The sequence below is a fragment of the Heteronotia binoei genome, chromosome 5, assembly GCF_032191835.1.
Source record: "Heteronotia binoei isolate CCM8104 ecotype False Entrance Well chromosome 5, APGP_CSIRO_Hbin_v1, whole genome shotgun sequence".
In the NCBI taxonomy this organism is placed as follows: domain Eukaryota; kingdom Metazoa; phylum Chordata; class Lepidosauria; order Squamata; family Gekkonidae; genus Heteronotia; species Heteronotia binoei.
The window spans coordinates 157,278,608-157,291,177 of NC_083227.1; the positions used below are offsets into that span (position 1 = coordinate 157,278,608).

The following is a 12,570-nucleotide window of genomic DNA, read 5'->3' on the forward strand; positions in this document are numbered from 1 at the left end:
AGTAAGTATAAAACATAAGCATTTAAGATACCTAATATTCAGTAATTTGTACATACTAAGCTTGTTACTAAAACTTGACATTTATTATCATTAGTTACTACTGTTAACATTCATTATTTCTTTATATATTCTAATACATCCTAGCACTATCACAGTTGTCATAGTCAAATTTAAATCTAAGAGAATTTTTAAAAGTATTCATAAAAATGTAAAATAATAATGATTTAAAAGTTCTTATTTCAATCAAAGTTAACTTCTGTGCTCTTAAGTGTATCATTATTTCATAAAGAATAATATTGTTTCAAAAATACCTATATTTGTGCCATTATAATATCTGTAACAACTGAAATTATATTAATACAGCTATACTAATGCCTATGTTTATTTTAATAATTGAAAAAAATAGACAGCATTTCAGTAATTAATACAAATCATTACTGTTTCATCTTTATTTATAGTATGGATGGCAATTTCCCCATTTTTTTTTTCAAATTATTTGACCAGTCATCTATTTTTATAATTCGCTATTTTTATAATTCTGCCTTTCTATCTCTCCGTTTTCACTTTTTGGACACTTCTTGGCTTTTCCATTTGGTTGTCCGTATTATTCTGGCCACCATCAGAATGTATCTGAACAATTCATGAAGTATTCTTTCAATTTTATCTGGTTTAGCTTATATATATCATCAGTAAGTTATCTCACTATCTTTCTTAGCTCACTACATATGACAACCTCATTCAGCCCTTACCAATCTCACCAATCCCCCAGAAGGACCATGTGTCCTCTTTATTTTATTTCTTATTTTGAATAATAGATTAGAAGAATAGATTGTGATGTAACGTAATAGATAGTAGAATGTAATGTAATTTGGAATAGTCTCTCTCTCGGCTTGGCTTCGCGAATGAAGATTTAAGAAGGGTGCAATAGTCCACGTCTGCTGCAGGCTCGCTGGTGGCTGACAAGACCAATGCGGGACAGGCAGATCCAGCCACAGTGGCTGCAGGGAAAAGTCTGATTTAGGGTTGGTGCTGTAGCAGTGCGATTCTTCCTCAATCTCCTTTTGTCCTCAAGACCAGCTATGCGTGCGTTCTCAAAGGAAGAGACAGCCTGGTGGATGGTGTGCCTCCATGCTTTGCGATCTGAGGCTAGGTCAGACCACTGGTGATGGTTGATGCGACAGGTGCCAAGGGATTTCTTCAAGGAGTCCTTGTACCTCTTCTTTGGTGCCCCTCTATTTCGATGGCCGGTGGAGAGTTCGCCATACAGGGCAATCTTGGGAAGGCGGTGGTTTTCCATCCTAGAAATATGCCCTGCGCAGCGCAGCTGCGTCTTAAACAGCAGTGCCTCGATGCTGGTAACCTCCGCCCGCTTGAGAACTTCAGTGTTGGTCACAAAGTCACTCCAGTGGATGTTGAGGATGGTGCGAAGGCAATAGATTGTGATGTAACGTAATAGATAGTAGAATGTAATGTAATTTGGAATAGTAGATTGGAATGTTTATCACTGGTCTGGGGACAGGGCAGATAACTCTCAACAGTCAGTCACTCCACTTCAAGGAAGAAGATGCTATAGGGTCATTTCCATGGTTGAGAGGAGATGGATGGAGTGTAATGGTAGGGTCTCAGTTAATTACTCTCAGAATTCCACAATTAATCTCCAATTTTGACATATTTATTTCCGTCAGGATGTTTTCCCCTTGAATTAAGCTCAAACAAACGGTAACCATGGAATATTGCTGTCTGAACCTGCAATTCAAATCCGCAGGGCAACAGCAGGTACAATGGATTTAACCTCCCCTCTGACAGCAGCCAAGGTTAAGTATCCAGAACATAGCCAAAGTAAACAACTAAATGCAACATAGCCGTCGGGGAACTGAGAGAACTGAGATTTGAGTTTTGCAATATATATTGTGAAAATACAGGGTTATAGAGGCTCAGACGAGGACTCTGCCTTTGTTTATGGGATTGCCCTACCTGGTTCCTCATTGGCTGAGACTCCTTTTACAGAGCTCCACCCTCAACAGCTCTAGCTCCCCATTGCTCTCTCCAGTCCTTCTCCTGACACCCCACCCAAAACAGTTCCAAAGAATATTCTCCCCAATGTCTCACAGCCACAACGTCAGCTCTGTCTTGGGCCCATTTCGACAGCAGTCCAACTCACATATGGATTCAGCGACTTTTGGGTGACCCCTCCTCTCTGCAGCTGGCACCACTGTGGTTGCTGCTCAGACCCATGGAGTTTGCTTCCTCAAACAACCTGTGAGGGGCACGTGTCAGCTACCTTCCTCTCCAGCCCCTTCCTCCTCTGCTACTTACAGTGCCGTTGCCCTCACCTCCACCCTCTCCATTGCCTGCATCTCTGGCTCATTCAAAGTGCCTGAGCCAGAGTACTCTACAGCTGCCTTACCAGGCACCTTCTGTAGCCCTGCAACCCCCGTCGGCATCCTGGTAAGTGGTCCATGTCCCCCAGCTTCCTCACCTTGGCCGCCCATCTCCATGTTGTGCCCTGCCATGCCTTCTGCTCCTCCTCTCTCCTCTGGTGGTCCTTCTCAGTCCCTTTTGTTCACAGCAGTGGGTTGGTTTGGTCCTGCCCTTCCCCTGGCAGCAGCCACTTTCCTGCAGCGCAGGCATTTTCACTTCTGCCTGAGCCCCAGACAAGTTCCAGGTGAGAGCCATAACCCATGGAACTACCTGCCCTGACACAGCTTTCTTTATACATATAGGCCCTTTCTGTACTCTGCTTTGACACATGTTCACTGCTGGCTCCTCTAAGCAATTCTGCATTAAAACCAAATTCAAACTTTTTTTGTTCCATTTCTTTCTAATTCTGCACTATGTTACCTCCCTTCAGTGGTCAGCCTTGTTTCAGCCCACTGTTGTCCCAGTTTTTTTTTGATGCTGTTTTGCCACAGACTTGATCACCTCAGATCTAATGACGAAAAAAACCCAGAGTGAATGGCAAGTGCGGAAACGGCCATATACTTTTGTTTACCTGAAATAACAGGTTGGATCCTACAAAAGGTGAACAGGTGCTTACTCTTTTCTGTCTCCTCATCCCCCCAAAGTCCTAAAACACCACATGACTCCCCAAAAGCTGATGCTGGGGGGACAGATGTGCCTTGTGAACATAAAAAGCATAAGACTGGGAAAGTGTCTACACTGAGAAGGGGGAGTCATAGAAATATGTGGGAGATGTATATTTCAGGATCTTTTCACAGACAATCGTTAGCTTGAAAAGACAGATTTGGCTGTAATCCTAAACACTTTTCTGTAAGTTGGTCCCATTGAATAAAATGGGACTCACCTCTGAGTAGACCTGCTTGAGATTGCTTCTTTGGTTGTTTGACTGCTTCCTCCCATTCGTATACATTTGTATTTAATTTTGTTCTAATTGTTTCCTATCCCCATTTGATTATTTTGGACAGTTAGTTATGGAGTCATAAAATTATATTATTTGAATCTTTTTCTGAAAAAAATACCTGCTTTCAACTTTTCAGCTCCATCCCTCCTCTCAGGTTGTCTCTTGAGGTATTTTTAGACCTGTATTGTGTATCATTCTCTTTGTTTATTACAGTTTCGCCAGCGTTTTTCAAACCAGGCCAGAACTTCTGAGATTGCATTGATTAATAGCAGTTCAACATATTACAAAACCCTGCTCAATGTCTGATATTCTCTGGATACAAAGCACTTCAGCTGCTGGAGAAAAATCTCTCCAGTCCTTAGTGCCAAAATGTCCACCCAGCACATGTACGCTGACACAGAAAGAGCTTCTCTAAACAGTTTGCTCTTATGCATGCTTATTCAGAAATATGTCTCAGTGTGTTCAATAATACTTACTCCAAGGTAAGTGCACAGAGGATTGCCATCCATGTGCCTAACCTTCCCACCCTGCACTGCAGAAAGTAGCATAATTCAGGATTATGTCACTGTTCCTATTTCAAGGGTTAACGTATGTCTCTCTCTCTCACACACACTTTGGAAAGCCAGAGGTTTTTTTAAAAAAGTTCTCGCTGCCTTCCTTCTGAGCTCTGTCAATTCTGAAAGGTCATTCTGGCCAGTCAAGGGAGGCAAGACCTGAAACAGCTGGCGTGTGAAAAGCTTGACAGAGGCTTTCTTAAAAATTGCTGGCCTGGCAATATTAACTTTAAATTAAGTGAATGAAGAGGAAAAGGCAGCAAACCTTTCAGACTTGTTCTGCTCCCATGCCCCGCTTCTGCTACTGGTTTGAAGTTCTTTTTATTTCACTATTGCAGAGCAGATGCCTACAGGTTCATATGTAACACTCTTCAGTGGTTTTATGAGGAGCAGAGTTTAGTAAGATAATTAGACTCCCTCCTAACTCTTTAATATCTCCAGTGTGCTGTTTCCATTCCAATCCACCTTTGTTTTTCAAAATGTCCGTAGATATTATGTATGGTCGTTTTATTATTTTCCTGTCATGGCTCCTGCGTCTTCAAGAACTGCATGACAGGCAGAAACTTAACAGATGAAGGTATTCTCATCACTACATCTCTATGAAAGGTAACAGCTGGCTTACTGAACTTCAGCCTGCCATGAAATGATAAAGGTACAAGTGCCCTGTCAGGTGGGGAAAGTAGCAAATCTACAATAGAAACAAAGCAAAAAATGGAAAACAATTCCGGCTACTTTGTGCTTCAGATGACTAATTTTTTTTATGGTTAAAGTGGCCAACTGACCAGAAAAGGTACTGCCAAGCTACCTCTCGTGCCGCGATTAGCTTCTCAAAACTGCGAGATAAAATGCTACTGTCTGCAACTCAAACCGCTGTCAAAGAACGACGGCAGAAGCCAGCTGGCAAAAGAAGAGTTGGAAAACCCTGTCCATGGTGCTGAATTCATACTGTCACTGACCTACATACATATGTGCCGTCAAGTCACAACTGACTAATGGCGACCCTTGCAAGGGACTTTCAAAGCAAGTGAGAAGCAGAGGTGGTGCACCATTGCCTTCCTCTCCAGTGTTTTCCTTGGTGATCTTCCATCCAAGGACTGACCCTGCTTAGTTTCTGAGATCTGATATTGGGCTATACCATGTTGCCTTCACTCCTGATGTTACCAACAGTGCAACCAAAATCAGTGGACAATGAAGATCCTTAGCATGATAAAAAAAACCCAAAAACTACCACATGCTTATATACCTGAAAGTGATTGGCATACATGTAATTTAAAAAAAAAACCTCTGTATTTTCCTAGAGGGGAAATCTAGGCTTCAGGAAAATGAGGGACGGTGGCTCAGTGGTAGAGCATCTGCTTGGGAAGCAGAAGGTCCCAGGTTCAATCCCCGGCATCTCCAAAAAAGGGTCCAGGCAAATAGGTGTGAAAAACCTCCGCTTGAGACCCTGGAGAGCTGCTGCCAGTCTGAGAAGACAATACTGACTTTGATGGACCAAGGGACTGATTCAGTATAAGGCAGCTTCATATGTTCATATGAAATCAGTCGGCAAAATATGAATCATATATGTTCATTTTCCAATTTTGTACGTTTAAGCCATACTTTTCTTGGTTGATTGGTCCAGTTAAAGGCAGAATGATAGCCACACTGCTGAAAAGATCTCTCATGCCTAATTTTTGCTGTCCTACATATGCAATATAAATGCAAAATGCAACGATGATACGAACTTCTAAGAATACTTTTCTTCAATAATAGTATTCTAGGATTTGGATTCTTTTAAAAACAACTGCAAGTGTGCAGCTCTGTTTTAAAAACAGACAACAGACAAAAATACAGCACTCAAAACGATACAAGTCACAATACGCCTTGGAACTAATTGAGAAGGATAGTTTTCATATTTACAAACGGAGTACATTTATTTTAAAATCTACCTCCACGTTACAATATGTGAAAGACGAATTTGCATTTCGAGGGATTTTGAAGAGCAAAAGATGCTGCTGTATCCTCACCTTTACCTCCAGATGGCACCGTCGCTACATCATCAGAGCCCGGCAAACTAGTCCTTATCCCATTGTTAAAGGTGTGTCCATCTGCTGGTTGTAGCTGCCAGTTTAGCCCAAGCATATGCATCGCTGCAAGACAGACAAAGCCAGAAAAAAAAAAATAAACACACAATGCAAACATTACCGAAAGAAAAACAACCCACCCTCATGTAGGGAAAAAAAAGAAGCATTTTGAATTATAGTCACATTCAGGAATATCGCGGTGGGAGGGAGCTTTTTTCCAGCCTTAAAAAAAAAAATACGAAAGGGACTTGGTAATAGTTTATATTTAATACATTACTGTATTATATGATAATCATGTATTAGCTAAAGCGATGTCTCATTTTAAATGGGAAAGAGATAGAAGAGGGAGTTTCTTAGTCTCTAATCCTTCGAAATAAAGAATTATTATTTTACAGGAAGAATTATTATGGCGCAGGAAGGCTGCAGGGCTATGCCTACTGAAATTTGTGGGACACCCATCTTGTATTTCATCAAGCTGAAAGTCTGATATCCACCAGTATAGCATAATTAATATCTAACTTCACAATGGACCCGGAGTTTTTCTGAGTGTTTTTACATTATTTGTCATATGTTTAAATCTTATTGTATAAAGCTTCTGTTTCCCAGTGCCTGTTAAATGTTTGTTCGAAAACATTGCCTTTTATCTCAAGCTCCATAGAGTGGAAGAGGTTTTAGAATTGTACCAGTGGGAAAAGGGCTGAAGGACAGACGATTTTAAGACACTTGAGGAAGGACCAATAAAGACACTTTTGCCCATGGTACATAAATTCCTTTCTTTTGTCCCATTATACGCTGACTGAACTTATTCTTAGAAGCACTTTCATATTTGTCAAACCTGTGGCCACAAGAGCTTTTCACAAGTTGCTTTGTGAAAACACCAACGTATACCTAAGAAGCAAGCATGTGACTGTGACAAATACATTTGCATACACTTGCATTTGTCACAAAGGTACACTCAAAGCTGAGCCTCATTGCAGCTGAGTGCATACTTGATTCTTGGTGATGAGTGAAATGGCTTTGGGGAGATAATTTACAGATGGCTGTGTTTTCCATGGGCACTGTACACCAGAATGCTTTATCATCTTCGACTGTCAGGTGAAGGGGGATACTCAGTATTTAACTCAATATGCAGAAAGTCAGGTCAAATATCCCCTTCCTCTCAAAGGCATAATCCTTCAATACCCATATCACATTGGATGCATAGAGTTTTCACCTTTTTTCTTGATGGACCCCAGACATCTTCAAATAGCTTTGTAACAGTAGAAATGAGTTGCAGAAATATTTCTTATACGTGAAAATTCTTTGCCAGGAATATTTACCTACTGCTTTCTGCCTTTTATTCAGTCGGTATAGACATAAGGGCCCTTCATAATTAAAAAAAAAACTGGTCTGCAATCACTGGTAAAATAACACAGAGATTCATTTATCTTGTGGAATATCTCTTGTAGTCCTTTAGGGTTGCCAGTTCTGGGTTAGGCAATTCCTGGAGGTCTGTGAATGGAGCCTGGGAGAAGAGGGAACTCAGCAGGATGTCATACCATAGAGTCCATCTTCCAAAGCAGCCATTTTTGCCAGAGGGACTGTTTGCTCCCCCAGTCGGAATAACGAGGCAAACACTTTGTATTGGGTAAACAAACAGGGCAACTTTATTGAACAACCACAGCACGGGGCAACCTGAACTGCCGGACAAGCCAAGGGAAACCCATGACCCTTCTGACAGTATCCTACAGCTTTAAGGGTTATAGGAACTGCAGCATGATTGTGCAATTCTTGCAATACAGGTGTTAAGCTAGAAGCATGTGAGTAACATGTGCAAACCATTAACTAATAAGCAAGATGATTGGTTGATGGGGGTATAAGAGCAGTAGCCCAGTGTCTATCTGGTTGTGGAGGAGAACGGACGGAAAAGGAGTGGCGTGCTATCGGACTGTTGGATTGTTGGAAGGATTGATATTGATGGACTGTGCTTTGACTATTCTTTTTGGACTGTGTTCACCTGTACCTTTGCTTGGCTGGACTGACGGTAAGTGTATGACTCTTGGACCGTGATTTGACTATGATATATGCCTAAACCCCAATACAACTCTATTTGAACTGGCTGTCTGTGTTAGTATCTTCATTTGAACTACAGCTGAAACTGGTCTGACCAGAGTGGCCCTGAGGGATGTTTCCACTACACTCTGTCACCTTCCCTGTCCAGTGAGGGCGAGCCACCCAGCCCCCAGCAGTAGCCAGTTTGTACTGGCTAATGCCAGGCCGGCAAAGGCCGGGTTTACCCTCCAATGCCCAAGCCCCCACCCAGGGACAGCCCAGGCAGAGGGGGGAACCCTATAGCGGGCCTCACCGCAGAGAGCCGTACAGCCCAGCTGACGTTCCATCCTGCCACATCCCCTGAAACAGGGAAAAACCAAGGGTGCTCACCGGTGACCTACATAGCCCAAATCACACTCCAGCCAATTTAACGCTATCAAAATCCCCTCATAAATCCCAAACCACAAGCAAACAGTACAAGGTAGGCGAAACACACCCCAACCAGAGCCAATCAGTTGAGATGAAAAAATTCCTACCTGGCCCCAAAAATCGGCGACCGGAGAAACCTGTACTATTGCTGGGTGGGAGGGGGGCTGAGAGCGCACGAAACTGCGCCAGTCGGGGTGCAACCAGGCTTAATAAAGCCTCCAGCCAAGCCCCCTGCTCAAGCCCCGGATGGGCGGAAGGTCCATTTGCCTCCTCTCCATCCGGGAAGGCAAACACGGCCCCCGCCCTATGCCGCTAATCGGCAGCTCAGTCGGGAAGGGGCCACATCAGTATCATCTGGAGATCCGTTGTTACTCTGGGAGATCTCTTGTCACCACATGGAAGTTGGCAACCATATTTTTTTGTCTATCCTGGAAATCTCTCGTCGTAGCAGCTGAGAGCGTGTTCTTAGTATTCTACTAGGCATGACTGACACATGGCCAGGCAAAGATAACATATGTTGTTAATAATGTTAGCAGCCAGATCCCTCCTCAAGCATGTGGCAAGCACTACCAGGGCCTGGACAAGCTAGGGCACAGTTCATGGATGCCAGTTGCATAGCTCCATGGGAAAGGAAGAGAAATATACTTTGATTAAATCAGGAAGTGGTCAGATGTCTTTTCCCTACACATAATTTAATCGAATAGATTACTCAACACTTATGCCAAACACCTCCAGAAGACTTCATTAGTAACTCAAACAAGCAATAACTCTCAAACGCTCTTTTGCATATGCAAGATCACTTTTTTCCTCTTCACTATCACCTAAGTGCAACTTAATCACTTTATCTCAGTGTCACTTGTCTGGCCAGGTTTTCCTGGGTCATCAACAGAGCCATTACTGGCAATCAAGCCATAGCCCAAACCTTTGTTTTCACTCTGGTGAAGCAATAATCACAGTTGTTCTCTAAAAGCTTCCCACCAGATAGGACACATGTCTTCACTGGAGAGCCAGTTTGGTGTAGTGGTTAAGTGTGCAGACTCTTATCTGGGAGAACCGGGTTTGATTCCCCACTCTTGTGGATCAAAAACTGGCTGAGTAATAGGAAACAGAGAGTAAGTATAAATGGGCAGTCTTCGCAGTGGAGGACGGTAAGCAGTGGGGTGCCGCAGGGCTCGGTACTGGGTCCCATGCTCTTTAACTTGTTCATAAATGATTTAGAGTTGGGAGTGAGCAGTGAAGTGGCCAAGTTTGCGGATGACACTAAATTGTTCAGGGTGGTGAGAACCAGAGAGGATTGTGAGGAACTCCAAAGGGATCTGTTGAGGCTGGGTGAGTGGGCGTCAACGTGGCAGATGCGGTTCAATGTGGCCAAGTGCAAAGTAATGCACATTGGGGCCAAGAATCCCAGCTACAAATACAAGTTGATGGGGTGTGAACTGGCAGAGACTGACCAAGAGAGAGATCTTGGGGTCGTGGTAGATAACTCACTGAAAATGTCAAGACAGTGTGCGTTTGCAATAAAAAAGGCCAACGCCATGCTGGGAATTATTAGGAAGGGAATTGAAAACAAATCAGCCAGTATCATAATGCCCCTGTATAAATCGATGGTGCGGTCTCATTTGGAATACTGTGTGCAGTTCTGGTCGCCGCACCTCAAAAAGGATATTATAGCATTGGAGAAAGTCCAGAGAAGGGCAGCTAGAATGATTAAAGGGCTGGAACACTTTCCCTATGAAGAAAGGTTGAAACGCTTGGGACTCTTTAGCTTGAGACTCTTTAGCTTGGAGAAACGTCGACTGCGGGGTGACATGATAGAGGTTTACAAGATAATGCATGGGATGGAGAAAGTAGAGAAAGAAGTACTTTTCTCCCTTTCTCACAATACAAGAACTCGTGGGCATTCGATGAAATTGCTGAGCGGACAGGTTAAAACGGATAAAAGGAAGTACTTCTTCACCCAAAGGGTGATTAACATGTGGAATTCACTGCCACAGGAGGTGGTGGCGGCCACAAGTATAGCCACCTTCAAGAGGGGTTTAGATAAAAATATGGAGCACAGGTCCATCAGTGACTATTAGCCACAGTGTGTGTGTATATATATAAATTTTTTTGCCACTGTGTGACACAGAGTGTTGGACTGGATGGGCCATTGGCCTGATCCAACATGGCTTCTCTTATGTTCTTATGTTCTTCCACTTGCACCTGCTAGCATGGTCTTGGGTCAGTCATAGCTCTGGCATTAGGTTGTCCTTAAAAGGGCAGCTGCTGTGAGAGCCGTCTCTAGCTCCACCCACCTCACAGGGTGTCTGCTGTGGGGGAGGAAGGGAAAGGTGATTGTGAGCCGCTCTGAGACTCTTCAGAGTGGAGGGCGGGATATAAATCCAATGTCTTCTTCTTTTTATTATTATTATTACTACATTGTAATATATAGTGAAATAATGATACAACTAGGGTTGCCAAGTCCAATCCCAGAAATATCTGGGGACTTTGGGGGTGGAGCTAGGAGTCTTTGGGGGGTGGAGCCAGGAGACACTGGGGTGGAGCTAGGGGGAGGGGGGAAACGGCACCGGGGAGCGTGGCGAGCCGCCCTGTCTCGGAGCAGGCGACGCCGCCTCTTCTCCACTCGCCGTGGCTGCTCCTCCGAGATGGGCTCAGGCTGAGCCCATCTCGGAGGAGCAGCTGTGGTGGGGCGGGAAGGGGGGGGCGGCAGCGGCGCGGCGGCCTCACCCACTCCACTCCACCTCTGGGGTGGAATCGGAGGGGGGTAGAGGCGGGCCGGGGGCGTGGCGGGCCGTGAGTCCGGGTCCTAGAAGGGCCCGGATTCGCGGCTCGCCATGCTCCTGGCCTGCCTCCGCCCTCCCCTTCTCTGGTTTTGCCTCGCTGGTTTTGCCTGCACTGCTGCCGCCTCTTGGCTGCTCCTCCGAGATGGGCTCAGCCTGGGCCCATCTCGGAGGAGCAGCTGCGGTGGGCAGGGAGGGGGCGGCAGCAGCGCGGCGGCCTCGCCCACTCCGGGATGGGGCGGCTCACCATGCTCCTTGGCTCCGTTTCCCCCCTCCCCCCGCTTCCATTTTTTGGGGGGAGCAGGGGAAGAGGCTGGAAATCCTGGGGTCCCCCGCCAGGGCGGGAAAGTTGGGAAGCCTAGATACAACTCATGGCCTGGTTGCTAACAGGCCACAGACCAGTACCAATCCACGGCCCAGGGGTTGGGGATTCCTGCCATAGAGCATTTGAATGAGGTAGGCAGACAACAAGATTAGAAAAGAAATGAACTAGAGAAGCTGCGGCTGCCACCCACTGGCTCAATAATAGGACATATAGTCCAAGTTATGATCCGGCATAGCTGAGGACTATCTATGAACATTTCTTTTTTTGGAGACTCACAACAAGGAGGCAGGAGCAGCTTTCTACTTTCTGTTCAGACTTATCTGAAAAGTCAGCATAATCGCCCCTACGGAAAGAGCAAATGCGCTTTACTTTGCTAATATGCAAGCCCAATTACTGAGCTGAGAAGCTGCACATTTCACAAGAGCAGTTTATGTCTGACCACTTCACCGCTAATCTGTGATAAACACTAAATGGTTTTATTGAATTCACAGGCCGAAACTATAGAGAGAGCACAGGGGGTTAATTTTCGAAACTGTTTTTCTCTGGAAACTCAAGTTCAAATGTGGCAGAGGTCACAAGTGAAATGAATTTGGTAGACCTTGTCCCTAATGGTAGTTAGGCCTACATTTCGGAAGGAATGCACAATTCATCACTATTGACAGCCCCTCCTCAAGAGAGGCCCACAAATGGAATAGCAGGGTCACCAAGGTCAGTGTACAGGGCCAACAGAGCAGGCATGTGGGGAAACAGGCCCCGGCCTGACGAACTTACACTCAGTTCTGGTTAAGCAACCAGACATTTTCACTGATATGAGTATTAAAACGATATATATATATATATATAAAAAAACTACTGCAAAGAATTCTACGGAAACATTTCGATAGATAAACGGATCAGAAAGTTTCCCACAGAAATCGTAATTTACATCCTTAGGAAAAGAGCAAATAGAAAAGAATGAGCCCAGCTGGGTTAATTCTCAACTCGTATGCTAACAAGCCATGCAATAGACACTGAAAAATAATAAAGG

The 12,570-nt window shown here is 44.4% G+C and overlaps 1 protein-coding gene across 3 annotated transcripts in view; it reads right to left on the bottom strand.

The window, feature by feature from the left end:
- TENM2 (teneurin transmembrane protein 2) overlaps positions 1–12,570 on the bottom strand; it is a 1,752,117-nt gene that overhangs the window by 347,843 nt on the left and 1,391,704 nt on the right. For all 3 annotated transcript variants that reach the window (XM_060240624.1, XM_060240625.1, XM_060240626.1), the window contains one exon: positions 5,922–6,044. In XM_060240624.1, the coding sequence (XP_060096607.1) occupies positions 5,922–6,044 (123 nt within the window). The remainder of the gene's footprint in view (positions 1–5,921; positions 6,045–12,570) is intronic.